This window comes from Panthera tigris, chromosome A2 (assembly GCF_018350195.1).
Source record: "Panthera tigris isolate Pti1 chromosome A2, P.tigris_Pti1_mat1.1, whole genome shotgun sequence".
NCBI lineage: Eukaryota > Metazoa > Chordata > Mammalia > Carnivora > Felidae > Panthera > Panthera tigris.
Window position 1 is genome coordinate 12437843 of NC_056661.1, and position 18787 is coordinate 12456629.

The following is an 18787-nucleotide window of genomic DNA, read 5'->3' on the forward strand; positions in this document are numbered from 1 at the left end:
GACTGCGATGAATAAAATTCACGACTCCAAGCATGTGCTCTTTGTCCTGGTGGGCTGGACCCCAGTCCTCCGAGAGCATCAAGAACAGGACTGGCGGCCCTGACCAGAGTAAGCATTGCACGCCCCTGCTATGAACCTCCTGGGTATGTAAGAGAAGTAAGTCCCTCCTCTCCACTGGCTGCAGTACACACAGGCCCCGCATCCACTCCACATCTGACTGCTCTCAGTGGTTCTTGAGTGCTCTTCAGGCTAAAGCAGTCTACTTTTATTTTCATTTTTTTACTGCTTAATTAAAAAGACAACGCTGGCTCAGTTGGTTAAGCACATCCGACTTGGGCTCACGTCACGATCTCAGGTTTGTGGGATGGAGCCTTGAGTTGCGATTCTCTATGCCTCTCTCTCCCCCTCCCTGCTCGCTCTTTTTCTCTCTCAAAATAAATAAACATTAAAAAAAATAAAGACAATGGAGCATAGGAAAAACAAAAACAAAGTACTCCTACTGCCTCAACACAAGTGGTTCTCATTTTATCCAAAGCTCTAGTTTTTCTGCCTTTTCTGCTTGTGCTTGGCTAACAAAAATGCTCCTTTTCTTCATCATAGCAAGACTTGTCCATTTTTCTACAGAGGCTTCAGGACTCTTCTTCACAGCCCTATGCCACTCGACTCTGCAGTGTACTGTGTTTCCTAAGCTTCTCCCATGCCGTTTAATTAATGACATCAACAATCACAATCATGTGAATATATCTATTAACAGTGTTATTAAAATTCATCGTGTATCTATCTGTTAGTAAGTTCCTAAGAGTAAAACGACTAGATCAAAGGACACCAGTGGCTATGCCTCTCCCTATGTAAATACTTCCCAAAAGGGTGAAGTATGAAGTAGCTCCTGGATCCTGCCAGCAGGGTGGTGTGGGATGAGGCGAGTAGGGTGGGAGACAGACTGGGAGATACAAAATGGCAACAGGGTAGCTTTAACGCTAAACCTTGATTTCCTGACTACGCCATTCTTCCCACACATTTGAGTACCAGGTATAATTTCTGATTATTAATCACATCAACATCTCTGTCTGCTAATGTCTCTAAGATCTTGGGACTATTGATTCTGTATACCCTATCTTCATACAGAAAGGACATTCCTTCCTAAAGGCGATTTCACACACAAATTCATAGTTTGATCACCCTCAGCTGCAAATGCCGTGCAAAGAAAGAGATTCAGAAAAGTTCAGACAGATTTTAATCCTGACTGGGAGTTCCAACCCAAGCACCTCTTCCAAAGAAGTGCGCCTTCCGTTCTACCAGTCTGAGATTTTGTTCTACAACCTATTTCTTCCTTTTTCCCACCCCCAGGGAGCTTTTAGAAATGTGTAAAATTATGCAAGGTTGTCTGGTAACTGCTCACACTAAAGGGAAGACTATCTTTGAGGAAGAAGAGCATCAGTGAAAACCAAAGTTAAGTATCTACAAACTCATCCAGGGGAATAACTGCCCCTACTCCCACGAAAGTGGGAAGGGGCTTATACGTACAGGTTCAGTGCCTTCTACGTACTCTTCAGTATGGTAGGGCTTATCTTGTTCTCACTTTTTAGACAACAGCTAATTTGAGATTGACAGCAAATATCTGATGTGACTTGTCCAATGAAAAACATCTCAGAGAGAGCCATAGAGATTTGAATCTGGATCTGTGAGAAGTGAGATGATTCATTTTCAGAAATACCAAATAAAAGCTGTGCTGTTAACAATAGGTTTACAACCTTTCGGAAATATGTAAGCACCCCCTCCCCCCGCCCCCCTGACAACTGAGTCCCAAACCCTTAGACACTTCACTTCCTGGTTCTTCTTTCCCTCCCCATTTTGTGGGCTTATTTTTTGCGGACTTTGCAATGAGCATGCACCAAAGAACTGAAGTCTCTGTGTTACCTCAAGGAACACACATGTGTTCAATCAGACTTTTTCCCTTACATGGACATAGGCAACTACCTGTAAGGCTGTAACCTCTGTAGTATTCAGCCAATGAGGAACCAGGGGAGGGATTTGCACACTAGGAGATAAATTGCCTGCTGCAACTGCCCCAACTGTGCCCCTGTCCATCAGACACCTGTTCTTGCAAGAATGTTGATTAAACCCTAGCTTCCCTGTGCTCTGAGTCCGTGTCCCTCCTTTGATTGGGGTAGTGGGCTTATTTCTCACAGGGTCTAACTTCAAACCCTTGCATATTAAATACTTTTTAAAAAAATGTTTTATTTATTTTTGAGAAAGAGAGAGAGAATGTGAGCAGAGGAGGGGCAGAGAGAGAGGGATACAGTGGATCCAAAGCGGGCTTTGTGCTGACAGCAGACAGCCCGATGCAGGGCTCAAACTCAGGAACCATGAGATCATGACCTGAGCCCAAGTCAGATGCTTAACTGACTGAGCCACCCAGGCACTCCTAAAATACTTCTCTTTCTGTTCTTCATTCCGTCTGTCCATCTGCCCATCTCTCTTTACTTAGGAGGGAGGCTCCAAGGATATCTATTTAGTTGTTAACAACATTAATCAACCCAGACTTAAGAAATGAGAAGGCTTTCTTCTCCCTAAGAGGAGACCTCACGAATGGAGCGAGCAGATATAGCTCGGAGGCTCTAGAGACATTAGAGACACCAAAGCTGTGTGCCTGGGTGGGGGTTGAGAGAAGAGGATGGCTAGGAAGGGACAGGAGCCCCATTCTGCGCCCCTATGCCAGCTCAGGTGCAAACTCCTCCCCCACCTCTCATGTGGAAAAAGGCCGCAACAGCCCCCAGTCCTGACCCAAAGCACAAGTAATCCGAGAGGCCCTAGAAGTGCTCTGTCCTCAGGTGGGCATGAAAATTAAATAGAAATTTAAAAGTCAGTTCCTTGATCTTACCAGCCACATGTTAGGTACTCACGATCCCCATGTGGCTCACAGCTACCTTACTGGATAGCACAGACGGAGACCATCTCCATCAGGACACAGTGCTCTGGAAGGAAGCAAAGACCTCCACAGGGATTCTCCTCTCCTCTCCTCTCCTCTCTGCAGCACCCGCCATATTGTCTCATGACGAAAGCAAACGCTCTTGAGGTCAGCTATGCAGTGACCAGGTGACTAGCTATTTAACCTTGCTCATCTATGAAATGGGATAATACCTAGCAGAGAGCGAGGACACATTAACAGCTGATGCTTTGGTCCTCCAGTTTCTATTAAGGTCCAAAGATTAAGAAATAACCTTTACGAAGATTACACCAAAAGACCTTGAGCAGCTGATGTGTTTAGCAAGGCTGCTCACCAGATTGAATGGGATCCAGCCCCTCCCTGGCTGAACTCCACAGGCAGGTCTATTATCACTGATAGGATTATTCTCCCCTTTCTGCAGGGCCTCCGGCATGGACAACCTCCCTCCCACTTTTGCTCACCTATAACAAACAGTACCCAGTCCTTCATGGTCATCTAGGTGACTACACAGAAGCTGGGCACTGTCCCTGCCACGGATGTGCTGAGCCTCTCGGGACACCACCAAGTGATGGCTCCCATAGCCCCAAGCCACAAATAAAGAAACTGAGCCTCAGAAACAGTAAATGGTTTGCCCCAAGGCTACATAGGCAGAGGCCAGAGAAGGAGCTGAAGTGGCAGCCCTCACAGCTGGTGTTCAGGGTTCAGAGCCCCCTGCTGGGGGGAGTCATCTTGGCCTGGGCCTTGCCCAAGAGAGGGAGGAGGTATATGCTCTCCAAGCACACCCTCCCCCTTCCCTGGGTCCTGTCACCAACTTACAGAATCCCGAGACTCCCCAGAACTACGGGACACACAGGGGACAGGCTTGGTGCCAGAGTGCTAACTATGCCACTACAGTTCCAAGAAAACAAACATACCACGGGAGGACCCCGAAAGGCTGAGGTCTGGAGAGGGCCAAGTACTCCTGTCAGGAAGAGGAGACTCCTCCAGGGAACCAGCCACCCCAACCCCCACCCCAATACTCATGAGCTGAGCGCTGCCCTGCCCAGGCCCCACCAAACCTGAACTCTTACTCTAAACCCAACTAGATCCTCCCAAGTTAGGTACTGCTTGTGCTCATCTGTCACTTGAAATTAGAGACGGACCCACATTGGTTCATAAACTGGTCACTGACTCTAACAGAATGAACAGGCTCACTATGCACCAGCAAAAGAACCAAGGCGGTGGGGGGGGAGGGGGGGATGCGACACAGGCATGCTAGACACGTTAAAGATGCTATGAGACAGATCAGACCAGGACGCCAGGAACAGCCAGAAGACAGTGCTCCTGGAAGATCTGGCCCTGGCCTTGCTGGGGGAGGCACCCTGGGCCCAGAGAGGCAGATAGGAAGGGAAGGAGGGAGGAAGAAAAGGGGGAAGGAGGAAGAAAAGAGGGAGGGAGGGGAAAAAAGAGGGCAGGACATCCAGGTGTGGGTACACAAGCAGGTCAGGAGCTGACTGATGAGCAGCTGAGCATGGCTAGAGCAGCAGTGGGGGAGAGACAACGCCTGAGCCAGACACTGGAGCACAACGTTCTCGGCCGATTCCGTCTAGACTCTCTTGATTGCAAGTAACAGAAAAGGCAGCTCAAACGGGCCTCATCCAGAAAAGAAGTCAGTGGCTCACTTAACTGAAAAGTTCAGGGCAGGACTCGCCTTGGGCCAGCTGGGCCATGGTGACCTAATCTTCCTTCAACTCTCTGGACAGGTCTCACTCCTGGGCAGGCTGTTCCCAAGCAGGAGATTACAGCAACAACCAGCTCATATCTTCCCCATTCATGTCTACCCCAACTACCCCAGCAAAGTGCTAAAACTTTCATAGGATCTGATTGGGTCATGGGCCCATTCTCAAACCAGTCACTGGCCAGGAAGACACAGCCCCATGATTGGCTAGTTCTCAGTAACTAATCATCCAATAGGCATGGACCAGAGGGGAAGGACAGGAACTAGCAGCTGGATGGGCTGCCCACTACCAAGCCTGTGAACTGTTAGCTACCCTGTATATCAGCACCTGGGGCGCATCTGCACTGGGGCCACATCCCATTCTCAACGGCCTTCCTAAGCAGCGTGTGTACATCCTCCTGACAAAACTCAGGCTGAAAACCTGACCTCATCCAAGGCTGCAAGGTGAACAGCAGAATCAAGATTCCAGGTTAGTTCAGTCTAATGACAAAACCCAAGTTTTTCTACCCAAAGACCGTTTTCTCCACTATATGCTACCTAAAGGACTCAGACTTTATATCCAGTCAGCCACGAAGCCCCAACAGAGAGGATGAAACGTCTGTGTTTGGGGACATTCACTCTTTGGCTGGTGTGGAGGAGACAGCAGGAGGCAGACCAGCTGCTAAGCAGCTGCACTAGACCTCCCTGGAGATCCCATTTTTCAGTAAGGGGGCTGCCATGGGAGGCGGACCCCAGGACAACTCTGAAGTAGCCCAAGGAGTGGTGGCACCACCAACCACCACAGTGTGGCACAGAAAGGCAGGAGGAAAGAAGGTGCCTCCACTTTGGAATGGGCCTCCTGCACATCCAGGACAGCAGTCTGCTGGAGAGAGTTCAGGTGCTGTTGGAAGCCATGGCTCTAAGAACACCTGGGGAAGGCCTTAAAGGCAGACAGGGTCTTGGGCAGTGCAGGGCAAAGCCAAAATACTTGGGGGTAAAGAGGCACCATGGGCAAGGGTTTGGAGAGAATGGAATGGCCAACACAGCAAGGTGCAAGGGGGACAGGGGACGACGGGCACCGATCAGTGTTAGGCCTCAGGCCTCGTTCACTCCTGCAAAGGTACATTCAGCACCAACCCTACAGCAGAGAACTGAAGACAGCACAATGACCCAGGAAGACAGTCTGGAGTGACAAACACAAGCACAGCAGATGATGCCACTTCCTATTTCCCAATTTGGGGAAGCCCACCACCCACCAGATAGAAAACCATGTCCACCGTAATCCTAACACAGGAGTTTCATCCTCAGGGCAACAGGCAGGTGCCCAGTCTCCTCTAGGAGGAGCTGACAAGCAGAATCACAGAAACCCTAAGACAGCCCTGGCCCCGCCCCTGCCCCCGCCCATTTCCCACCAGCCACCTGGGATAACTATAGCAGTCTGGGGGCACCTATTGTTTCTGTCTGAACTGCAGACCCTGTCTCTACATGCTCCTCTTTGACCTCCTGTGGGCATGTCCATTTCTTCCAAGGCCCCCTCACCCCCAAGGCAAGCCAGAGCTGATTCTCCAAGAGTTTTCACAGTGGAAGCAAGTGTGTGAATCCCTTCTTCAATGGCCTAGCCTTCAAAAAGTCAAACCCTGAGGCTGCTGCATTTCCCACCACATTGGAGAAATCTGTCCACAAGGCAGACAGAAAGAGAGACACACACACACACTAACAGCACTCCGGCTCAGTGATGGGGTGAGAGAAGTTACAAGCAAAAGCAGGGCAGGCTCACATAACACTTGGGAGGGCGATGTTTCTTGCCCTTTGGTGAGAAGTTAGGCTCCTGCATTCAGTGCCAGCACTGGCTTGTCAACCAATCTTCAAGCTGAGAATTTTAAATGCTTGAGAAGCTCCGTTAAAATAGAAGTGAAAGTGAAATAACCATTCACAAACCTTTCCCCCCATGATCATGCCTGAACTAAAACATGTGGCCCACTTCTGTCACTGCCAGGCTGCCAGCATCCAGCAAAGGGGGAGCAGACATCACCAACTTCAGGTGCTTGCTGAGAGCCACCCCTCCCCCCCACCCCAACAAACAGAGGGAAAAATGGAGAAGGCTGTGAAAGATCACCTGACCCTACCCTTCTCAGTTAACCTAAGGGGAAGAAGCCAGGCCCGGAAATGCAGGTACCAGTTTCCGGTTACCCAGGTTAACCAAAGGGAGGGGACAAGCAAGAGGAAAGGGGCAGAACGATCAGATGTGAAGAGACCATCCAGTGTCCATCCATGCCTCTGAGCCAAGAGGACAGAAGTCCAGAGAACTCGGCTCTTGCCTGGGTCCGGGTGCCGCCTCACAACCACAGGAGGCCTGTGTGAGCCCGGGGCCTCCTGGACTGCACCACTTCCCCTGCCTGCACCAGGTGCAGCACCAGGAGAGATGATGGGCTTGGGAGAATGAGCAGCACTGTGGCAGGCTCTCTTAGATTCCCCAAGTGCTCCTCTGCCCAGAATGGGGTAGAAGCTACAAGCCGGCACCCACTTTAACACAAGGTAAGAGCAAAGTACCCAAGTGTGACTACGGGGAAATCAGAATCTGTGGGTGGGTACTCAGAACGCCATGCTGTGACCTCCTATCATCCAAACCACTCCATTGCTTACTCCAGGCCTTACATGTCAGTTACACCCATTTTGTTTCTGGACCCAAGTCTCCCAGGCCAGCACGCCCAACTATTTGATGGTATTATCACATCAGAGTGGTGATTAAACCCACATGCGCTCAGGGGACATTGTCAGCTTGTTCTCCATACCACTACCCCCTCCCACAAACAGGACTCTGATGTTTCCTGGGAGCATCCCCTCTATTCTGGGCTGGTCTGGGTGGAACTAACACCAGGGGTGAACCAATCAACACAGCCTACTAATTGCATCAAAGCCCACAGACGGCACCAGAAAATGTGTGCTGGGACTTCTGGGAGAGCATCACCTCGTCTTTCTTCCCCTGGCTGATGGTCAAAGAGGGTGAATCCCAAAGCTGCAGGGGTTGGAAGGACAAGGAGGACACCCCACTGCGCAGAGGGAACACTACAAAAGAGATGGAACAAAACCCGGGCCTCACCTGAGAACAGACTCACCTCTGAGCCTTTGAGTGGCACAAGCCAATCAGCCCTTTCACATTTGAGCTCCCTCTGGGGGAGGCTGGCCAACAGAATACTTGAAGCAAATGTGAAACCATCAGCAAAAAGGGTAAACCGTTCCTATTTTATATCCTACACACATCACTGGCACTTGACCCCCACAGACAGCACTAAAAAGTCAGCTTGCCAACGGCCTGCCTGGCGCAGTTGTAAGATGCATGGGGCAAATACAGTTGGGAAGGGTCTACCTGATGTGGCTTCCAGAAGGGCTGGCCTTAAGAAGAAGAGGGCAGTTAGTTACCTTGGGGATCACCTGGGGAAAGAGGATGTGGCCACCACCCCATATGCCAACCTGAGCCGGACCAGGGACCTGATGGCAAGAGAGGTCGAGAGAGCTAATGAACCCAGCCCCCCTGTGGGCAGGCAAAGCTGCGGCCAGCTTGGCAGATCAGGTGGTTACCCAGAGCCAGGTGTGTGACCGGAGGTGCGGGTAGGGGATGGGGCCAAAGGTACAAGTGCGGGCAGGGCAGGGGGGCGGCTACCGGTGCCTGGAGGAGGACTGCCAGGCCACCTACCGGACTCTTGTTGTGAGCTGGGCTCACATACACCTAAGTCTTCCATGAGAAGGTCATAGAACCCCCCACCACGGAGTCAAGGCTGGCCACAGCCAACCACTTACAAAATCACTCTGCGCCCACAGTGGATGGGTGACCGGGACCGCCACAGCAGCCACAAGGCTGACTCACTGCAGGGTATGGTCTGGAGGAACCATCACCCATTTTTTGGCCCTGATGAAACCCAGGGAAGCGGAGCGTCCAGAGTCTCGTTTGTCACGTGACCAAAAGGGCCCCAAGGCAGCATTTGAACAGTATCTCCAGGGTCCACAGACAGACAGGGATCTAAGATCAAGAGTCATCTTTTTTCCCTGTCACAGGGGTAAAAAATAACAGCCAAGAAACAGAAGGGAAAAAAATGCCTCACGCCTTTTCCTCAGCCAGTTCAAGAGACAACACAAAGCATTTCAGGTACAACTTCCCTCCCAGCCTGGCATAAAAACATCCCGTAGACAAACCCAGCATAAAGACCCGGACTCTGGCAGGAGAGTAGAATGCTGACCTTGTACCCACTACTGCGCTCTCTCAGGTGACCAGGGAGGTGGTGGCAGGTGGGTGAGGACTGGGCAGGAGGGAAGGATTCCCGATCCCAGCGTGATCCTTTCTAGCTGTGTGTCTGCTGGGTAAGTGCTGACAGTTAACTCCCGATATTGGCCCTTTTCACAGGAAGATCAACAAGCTTCTGAGCACAGGCTTGCTATGGAAGCCCTAGAAACATGGGGATTAACTCGTGCTCCACTACCAAGGAGCTCGCGATCCCAAGGAAAATGCAATCAACAAGACCGGTTATCAGCAGGAATGTAGGGTTTTTAAGTTATGTACAGTGCCTGAGGGAGACGGTCTTGGATTAAAGCAGGAAAGGTTTCTGGGAGAGGAGAATAGTAGCGATGACAGAAGGTCACAAATGTGAGGTACAGAGAGTCCCAACCTAGATGTCACAAACAAAGAAGGTTAGCTTACAGATTTAAGTAGACGCCGTTTTGATAAGATACAACTTCATTTCAAAGCATGACTCGATTAAGAGTAGCTTCTTTCCTTGAATTTTCTCAAAAAAACAGCTGCTCAAAGTACACCTGTCAATATATGCAAGTTCCTGAATATTTCTTTTTTTTTAAAGTTTATTTATTTTTGAGAGAGAGCACAAATTTATTATTTTTGCGTGAGCACACAACTGGGGGAGGGGCAGAGAGAGAGGGAAAGAGAGAGAATCCCAAGCAGGCTCCGCTCTGTGAGCACAGAGCCGGACATGGGGCTTGCCCTTACGAACCATGAGATCATGACCTGAGCCGAAATCAAGAGTCAGACACTTAACCGGCTGAGCCACCCAGGAGCCCCCTGAATATTTCTGATCACAGAACTGGATCCTGACAGGCAAAAAGGTTAGGAGCCATTAGGCTAGAAGATTTCAAAGAGGGAAAGACTGTCCGAACTGGGATGGAAATGGAAACACAAAACAACATTTAAAAACACTTTGTATTTATGAGGTTAAAACCACAGAAGACACAGCGGAGTCCAAATTCCCTCCTGGGCACTGCTTATGTAGGAGGCAAGAGACTGTCAGAGTTAAGCTCACTGCTTCTGAGCCTACCAGCACTGGGTATAGGCCCATAGCCTCCTCCACGACAGTGGAGATCATTAATCTCTGCTCTCTCCTGAAAGGAAGATGGAACATCTACCTCTAGGACTAGTTCAGAGAGCAAACAGGAAGCCAAGCGCTCCACACCGTACCTGGCACATACTACGTGTTCTGTAGGCTGCGGCTGTCCGTTTTACAGCCCCCAGTGGATGGATGGAGCCAGGGAACTTCCTTGCAGTCCCAGGAGCATTCGAAGGCTCTCGACCCCACCTGCCTGGCAATGACATGTCACCTGATACGACCTTTCTCCTTTTTAGCAGGCTCCTCACGCCATCACAGAACCTCCAGGAGTTTTTGGGCAGGCGTCTGGGGGTCCAGATACATGTGCACACCCACTTGGCACAGTGGTTCTGGACTGTCGTGAGCCAGCTCGGACAATAATCAAGAGCTCCCCAAGTGCAGCACGGCCTCCCTCCAGGAACTCCTGCCTTCCCCTACTAGATTTGCCTCGAAAATCCACACAGAGCAAACCTAACCCGGGGTACAACAGCTCTTCAAATACTTGAAAGCGGACCCCAGGTCCTCCACAGAGCCTGACACTTGTCCCCCTCCCCTCCCACTGCTGAGAGGGCAAATTGTTCAAGGGTTTGCCAGCTATTCGTCAAATTCTGTCTCCCTCAGATCAGAGATGAAGCAAGAGCTGGCTTTCTGTATGTGACTGTAAAACTTTTCACTCTGAAAACAAACTATACAGTGCTCTAGAAGTCATTTCATCTCTTAAGAATTCTGAACTACCTTTGAATAAGAAACATGAACAACTCCTCCATTTGGACCTACGAGCTACAGCCCTGTAAGGCCTCCCCTGACGCTGATCCCCACCCTCCACCCCAGATTGCCCACGTGCACATTCTCCTCCTGTTCCAGGTCCTTCAAGGGTAGGGGCTGGGCATCTCCAGGTCTGCACCCTCCACACCCAACACCATAAGCAATGGCTAGAAATGTTTATTCAACTGCTGAGCCACCTTTTTCAGCTTTACCACATTTCTCCATCAACAGTATACATCAGTTGACAATTGAGATGTTAAGTGTATGGCCTCCTCAGACCTGGAATTCATTCAGAGAGCACTTTTAAACACCACATGCAGAATATTGGTATGTCTTCCTTATGCAAGAAATACTCCCCAGTTCAAGGAATCAAGGAATCTCCATGTCAATACTAGCTCAGTGCTCTGAGAGCAAAAAGGGGGAGTTTCAGATGGGGGCTCCAAGTCTGGGCACTAGAAAGACCAGGCTGAAAACGCACTGCCTATGCAGTCACTCGCCAAACCACAAACTCAGTCACCCACTCCAACAACCAACTGAGGGGTCCCAAAAGGACCCGACAGACTCAGGACAGCCTCCCATAAGGGAGAAGAAAGGGGCACAACTTCTGATGGAGACAAAGCCCCCAGCTTCCAGAAGGCGATTTACAGTGGGGGTTGGGCAGGAGACATGCCCACAGAACTGCAGTCACCTAAGGACTGGACTGAGGCCTGGTTCCAGTTAAACTGGAGCTCTGTCTGAGAAGATGGCTTGCAGAGACACCAAAATCGAGGCACAGGTGAACAGCTCCTCTCCTTCACCTAACCTCAAGTGCATGTCCTGCCACACGCAGCTACATCTTGAGCCCAGGAGCCCAGGTGACCATGGAGTCTTCTTACAACTGTATCAGGACAAAGGCCCCTTCCCACAAGCTGATCTTGGACAATCCTCCAGGACTCTGTGACTTCCAGGCAGGACAACATACTATGATTACAAGTAAAGCCACTTCTGATGACCACCAGACCTCTGTGAAGACAGAATGTAAAATCCACCTTCTTCTAAGGGAGAGAGTGAGTCAGAACAAGGACTTACACCTGCGTCACAAGTGACACTTATTACCTGCCTGTTTCCCAAAGTCATAAAATGCCACACTGCTCTCTTCTTCACATATCATGGCCACATATGAAGAACAAAGACAGGAATGTCACTGCCATTTGGGCAACCAGAGTGATCAGAGAGTCCACGTGTTGAGATTTTATAACCTTTAACGTCGGAGAGAATCAGAACCAACAGTCTTCCCCTTTACAATGTGTAACAGTCCTCCTTTCAGCAGGATCAATGATGTTTTAAGTTAACATCATGAGTGCTTGTAATCTTGAAGCAGAAAACAAAGCCAGCACACAATACTCATGAAAAGTTCCACATCAGTTGGCAATTGCCACACCACGATATGGTCTGGCCCAGGATTCTGTCCCTGACAGAAACCGTAAGATGTTTCCAGGACAGGCTGTCTAACATCATCACCTTGTTAGATCTCTCACAGGTAAACCTAAACCGATTTGTAATCTCATATAAACTTATGTAGGACAGAAAAGGCTCCCGCATCTTTTCTTACCAGCTCAAGAACACTGACCTCTTGGGCCTCTTCTCAAGCCATCGCTCCACCTTTGAGAGCAGTGTGGTGGCATTAGAGTTAGAAGCACTGTCACTTAAACTTCAGGTAAGTCCCTAACTTTAGGGCAGTCACCTCAAATTAAGTCAGTAAGAAACAAAAGCGTCTTGTCCTCTCCTGACCATGGGAAGCACCCACTTAAACAGCACCTACTGTCTTTATGCTGTTGGTTTCTATGCCTGCAGGAAAGGGAGATCAGTTGCTCACCATCCCTCCCTTACAGAACTGTTGTGGGGAAGCAGGAGACCCTGTTCAAATGCTGCAGAGTCAGGTAAAGCATGTATCTCTGAGTGGAGTTCTGGGATCTGTGAGAATTTTGTTATTTTAGAAAGTTCACATAATGCATCTCACATTAAAAGAAAAAAACTTTTAGAACAACTCATGTGAGCCTCTGCTACCCCTTCCAGAATCTGAACCCTGGATCCAGAAGGAGCCTCATGGGTGCATACACCAGTTCCAGTCCCACTTTGTACATGAAGACCCTGCAGCCCAGAGAAGCTAGGTGGCGTCTTAATCTTCTAATTTCCTAGGGGGGGAAATTATCATTCTTGTGTGTCTCTCTCTGCAGAGGCCCTTTGGTCACCTCTCCTTGGCACCCGACGTCTGCGTAACTGTAAGAAAGAAAAGTCATTTCTGAAGTTTCCTGCCAGAGAGCCTGATCAGTAGGAGGCCTTTACACAGACATCTTGGGCAAGTTCAAGTCCCCTTCTCCCGCAGTGCCTTCTCTGGCCGCTCCCTGTTCTGATTACAGAGATGCTCACCTGCTTTGTGCAAGGCCTGCTTTGTGCTATTATTCAACTTGTTACGGGGATACAGTATCCACTCCACCGTCTCAGACCTATTCTATCCATGTGCCTCACGGTTCTAGAGAGTTCTGAATTAGAATATTACACGACTAAACTTCAGCACATATAGCAAGAAGGATGCGAGGATTCAATCAGTGTAACCAGCACTTAGCACCCTAAAGCGCCTAATGCTTCAGCCCTGGAGAAAGAAGACAAGAAACAAACCATGCTCACAAAGCCTACATTCTGGTCAAGAAGGCAAAGCCTGAACTTCCATGAAACGAGGAGTGTCCAATACAAGCGAGAAGTTCATCACCTGCTGAGAAGACTGTGCTTGGGTGGATGGACTCCCAATTTCTGGGCAGAGGAAGAAGGCGTGGCCCTTGACTGTACCCACGAAGATTAAGCGGGAAGAAACGCGCACACTGCGCTTCAGAGATTTTCAACACCCTGGCTACATACACCACAAGGAGAGTAAGGCTTAGATCGTTCCGAAAAACTGTTAGTCGCTTTTTGAAAAGAAGTGTAGAGGATTTACTTTATTACTGAGTTGGCAGAAATTATTAACTCAGAGTCTGCTGTTGCAGAAATTCAAATACTCCAGAGACTGGAACTGAAAACATACAGACAACTTTCCCCTTAAGAACTCCTTTGTCAAGGAGATGGTCGGTAAATGTTACTTTGTTATTTCCCTAACTTCTCAGCTACTTGTGGATATTAGGTCAGCTGCCCTGACACTGATTTTTCAAGCAAAAGCTAAGTTTGTTAACCATAATTGCATGCCCATAGAGGTAAGCATTACATGACACAATTCCCTGTCGCTTCTCTCAGAAGAGGTTTAATTTTAGTGTTGGCTCTTCAACACTGTCCCCATTTTTTTTCCATGAGCATCTTAAATATGTGTCAACTAACTATCCCAAAGTGGAGTTCATAATTGGTCAAGGTAGAGAAAAGCAGCTGGGTGCCGGCACTGCCTTCTTGGAGCTACCTCACACTCACCTGAGCCCAGGTCAATCCAGAGAAACTGCAGAATTATGGTCGCACCACCTCTGTCGGCAACCTATTCTGCCACGGCTCCAGTCTCTATATGGGGTTTGCTTCAAGCCACGCTCCTGTCAAAAGGTTCTAACAATGCTCACAGATGGTCACTGGCAATGGCAGCATTTAAAGGAGGCACTTTCCTCATCACTCGTATCCAGAGACAGTTTCCCAATTCCATCCACCACGCTCACATTTAGCAGGACTCTATGCACACCCATCACTAAAGTCCCCCCCCAGACAAGCCATATAACATGTGAACCCCATGCCATTACAGCAACCATGGGCTCCTATGAATGAACACCACTGTACACACTAAAATACAACAAAAATGAGATTTGTTTCCTTCTCCCGCTTCTGGCTAACCCCCCTTCCTCGTTGCCCTCCTCTCCTCTCCCCCTAGGAACCCTTTAGATTACAGCCTTACACAATACTGGAACCTCTGAGGTCACTGCCCTACCTAATCCACAACATATCATGACCGCCTGTCAAAGCACCTCCTGATCCCAAAGCTCTCCTAGGTGGCATTAAGGATCAGTGCTAATATCTCAGCAACCTCTCAGATTCCCCGAAGGCAAACAGGCACGTGGAATTCAAGAAATTACACTCTGGACAAAAGATGCAAAAGTCACCAAGCTTTCATTTTTCATGTCATTTGTTTTATTCTCTAATATTTCAGTCTTAGGAACTGCAGCGGCTCCAGTTACTGCAAAATATTCTGGAAGGTTTTATATAGCTTGTGCCTACTCCACCCCCAAAGTCATAACAAAAATGTATACAACATTTGTTGAAGACAATTACCACCAAGTCCATCTTAATGGGGCCTGAAGACTAGGGACAAGAGGATTACTTATGATACAAAAACCAGAGACTTACAGACACCATAACTCCTCAATTTCTACCAAAATTATACAAGCCAATGTGAATTATTCCAAAAATACCAGGCTAAAGCACAGTCCTAAGAGTAATTAGTCAAACCAATGTAAAGGAAAAACAAAAACCCTACAGTGAGAGAAACCGGAGTTACCTGGCCCAAGACAAAAATATTTTTTCCTTGGATCTCCAGCATATTAAAAAGTGATCTCAATGGCCACTTCCTGGTCTCCCAGCAAATGCAGGGGCTCATCTCATACCTGCCACAACATCTTCCTACTGCTCAACCTGCTCCTGCCACAGGAGAAAATGACCCCTACTGCCAACAATCCCTTTGAGAAAACATGAGGGGAGACACTACGAGTCTTCCCCTACACACACGAAGAGGGGCAGAGAAGATCCCTCTGCAAACAGTAGCCTCAGTGGAGGACCATCTAAGAAAGCAACACCCTGAGGTTGACCCTGACCCTCTAAGTGACAAGCCACCAAGCCGGAACCCTCAGGTGGGGGGAAGTAATAGCCGAAGGAGCGTTCTTGAAGAACAGGAAAGAAAATCACCACCTCTAATTCACACCAAAAAGCGGGGCTCTGGCTTGGTCAGAAGACGCAATGGGCATTTAGGCCTAGAAAGGCAACAGGAAGGATCCCACCCTCCCCACGATCATCTACCGTCGGCAGCGATCCCAGGAGGGACTCGGCAAAGGCATGTCCACTCGCAGAACCAAGGGGGGACTCTCCACGCGCCCTGGGCACCCGGCTAAGGGCAAAGTAGGCTGGGGGCGGGGAGGGGGGGTCCCTCTGAAGCCAGGAAGATGCTTCCAGCCGGGAGAAGAGGAAAGGAGGACTTTCCTGATCACCCAGAAGGCCGAGACACAGGCGGCACAGGCGCCCGAGTCATACCCCGGACACCAGTTGCTCCACAGCCTTTCTCCCTCCCCTCCCCCCCGCCGGGAAGACTTCCCGGGGGTCGCGGGTCCCCGGGGAAGGGCAAGGCGGGTGAGCTTCGTAAGGAGCAGTAAGGGTCATACATCTGGAGCGGAAGAAAAGGCAAAGCTCTGGCCTCAGTTCCCTTCTGCTCCCTCCGCCCAGGCCGCACGGAAGCCTCGGCCTCACGTACCCAGCGCCGCCAGACTGCCTGACCTGCCCCCGACTCGGGCCCGTGGGGCGAGAGACCGGGATGGCAGCGGCCCTCGGGGGCAGGTGGGCGTCGGGCGGGTTCCCCGGAGCCCGGCGGGCGAGGGGCATTGGGGAGGGGGAGGGTCCCGGGCCCACGCGGCCTCCGTCCCGGCCCGCGCAGCGGGTTCTTACGTTGCTCTGGGGGTCGATGGCCTGCAGCAGCCGGTCCCTGATCTGCTGCGGAGACGCCGGAGCCGCTGTCATTGCCTGGGCGAGGCGGGGGGGAGCGGCCGGGCCAGCGGGCGGGCGGGCTGAGGCGGGGGACGGGGGTCACTCACTCGCCGGCCTCCGGGAGCGGAGCCTCATGTTCCCCGCGGTGCCGGGGAAGGAGGGGGCACGCGGGGTGGCGGAGAGGGGAGCCGGGGCTCGGGCCCGGGGCGCCACCGCCACCGCCACCAGAGGAGGAGGAGGAGCCACCGGAGCCGCCGCCGCTGCTGCCGCCGCCTCGAGAACCAAACTCCAGTGAGCTGCCCCTGCGCGGAGCACTCTGGGTAACCCGCGCCGCACGCAGCGTCGGCGCCACGCTGAGGAGGTTGGGAGATAGGGCGGGCAGAGACGCCGGGTCTGGGCGGGGCCGCGCGCGAGCCACGCCCCGCACCCCCACGCATGCGCGCGCAGGCGTACTGGTCCGCCGCCCCGCCCCGCCCACCGCCCGCCGGAGGTAGCCGTTGGGAAGCGGTTGGGCGGGGCAACGGCCGCCGCTTGGAGGCCCCGCCCCCGGCTGGGCCCTGGGGAGCTGAGGTTTCCGACGGAAACGGGCGGTGCGCGCCGAGTCCTTGAACCTGGGCACTCCGGTCGGCCGCCTCAGGGTTGGCGGCGGAAGGACTCTTCGTTGGGGAGAAAAGCCTTCCCCGTACCGAAGGAGGTGACGGGAGTCGCGGGCGGGAGAAGTTGACAAGTTTTCCGAGCCTGGGGTCCCCAGTCCCTCGATCGCCGTTCCTGGAGGCGAGGGAGCCAAGTCCACGTTGTGATAATGCGCGCGGAAGGGTCATCTTTAGAGGAGCAGAGGGATGCCCCCACCCCTCCAGAGGGCGGGGGTCTGCAGTGCTTCGCGTGCTGGGATCACCAACACATGAGACAGCGAAGCGCCTCTCGGGAGAGCCCTCACTCCAGCTAGAAAGCCCCAAAGCCAGCCCCTTGAGCCCACCGACCCCCAACGTTGCAAACGTGTGTCAACGCCAGGGTTTCTCATCCTGGGCACCAGTGACATTTGCGGCCGGCTCACTGTTGTAGGGGCCGTCCTGTGCATTTTAAGATATTCAGCATCCTGGGTTTCTACCTACTAAATGCCAGGAGCACTCTCTCCTCCAGTCAGGTCAACCAAAAATGTCCAGTCATCGCCAGAGGTCCCCTGGCGGGTAGAACGTCCCCTGTTGAGAACCACTGGTTTAAAAGACCCACCCTGCTTTGCGTGGAGATGCTGGAAAAAATGAAACCCTCATTCTCTGAACAATACATTTCACAAAGGAAGAAATTGAGGCCCAAGGTCACCCAGAGTTACAGGTCAAACCCAGAATTAAACGTCAAGTCTAGGGAGTCTCTTTCCCATCTCCACTTTACTGCCTTTTTTTTTTCTTTTTTTTTTTTCACTGCTCTCTGCTAGCTCCAGCGCTCGCTCGCTCTCTGGAAGCCCTGTTAGAAATACTGTTATGAGAAGGGGTGAAAAGGCAGGCTGAGTGGATTATTAGCCGCAGCCTCCGGAGAAATAAATTTTTTTGTTGTTACAGGAAGACCTAGATTTAAAACAGGAGCGAGGCAGCTGATGAGAACCACACACGCGCCTTGGATCTGTGCTACACCTGTGAGTCTTGCGTTTGTCATGCTTCTGGGAAGCGTTTTTGCAAAAACGGCTGTTTCTGCACGTGGTTGTGTCTGCTTCCTTCTGCACATGTGAAAAGTTTTACATCACACTTGCAGGAGAAAATAAACATGGGCAAAAAACTTCTTTTTAATTTACTCACTCTCCCTCCTAGAATGAGGTGCTTTGTGTACATGGTCCAGGTTGGAAACCAGCCCATTTGGAGATACTCTTTATCTCAACCTCAGATAAGCAAAATAAACAAGCTCTCCCCCAAGCATATTCTGGTCCTGCCTTTTTTTTAATTTCTAACTCAGATGTACAGTCTCTTATTTATTTTTTTAATCAAGGATCACATAGACATAAGCAATTTGTTTTGCGTGGGCCAGGTCATTTAAGAAAAAATTTGGAAAACACTCAACTTACCTGCCCTTTTTAAAACTAAGAAGCAACATTAAGATGACTGAGTTCTGTAAGGGCACTGACTCCACTCAGTGTCCCCATTAGAACAATGCCTGTTACATATTTTTGAAATAAGTGAATGAACATGTCACCAATACATGACAGCCGTATACACACACCCAGACACAGGTATTAACTGTTCAGTTCCATAGATGGGGGACACAGTGGGGCTCCATAAATATTTAACGAAATATTAAGTATAATACTATATACACATTAGGATGCACCTA

General features: G+C 50.6%; 1 protein-coding gene and 1 long non-coding RNA gene across 5 annotated transcripts in view; one reads left to right on the plus strand and one right to left on the minus strand.

The window, feature by feature from the left end:
• The window catches only part of MED26 (mediator complex subunit 26), a 52310-nt gene extending 35552 nt beyond the window's left edge, over positions 1-16758 (minus strand). Inside the window, exons 1-2 of one of the 4 annotated variants that reach the window (XM_042978498.1) lie at positions 16430-16498; positions 14210-14322 (exon numbers count right to left, since the gene is read on the minus strand). Coding sequence is in view for 1 of the 4 variants with exons in the window: in XM_042978494.1 (XP_042834428.1) it covers positions 16430-16501 (72 nt within the window). In the remaining 3 variants the exon portion in view is untranslated. Of the gene's footprint in view, positions 1-1524; positions 1680-14209; positions 16366-16429 lie in introns of those variants that run through there. The other 3 variants (XM_042978494.1, XM_042978497.1, XM_042978499.1) reach the window with 3 other exon arrangements.
• Positions 16759-16953: 195 nt separating this feature from the next.
• Positions 16954-18375, plus strand: LOC122236618. Its single transcript, XR_006214710.1, has 2 exons — positions 16954-17162; positions 18025-18375. It is a non-coding gene; the product is annotated as an uncharacterized LOC122236618 (long non-coding RNA).
• The last annotated feature ends 412 nt before the right edge of the window (positions 18376-18787 follow it).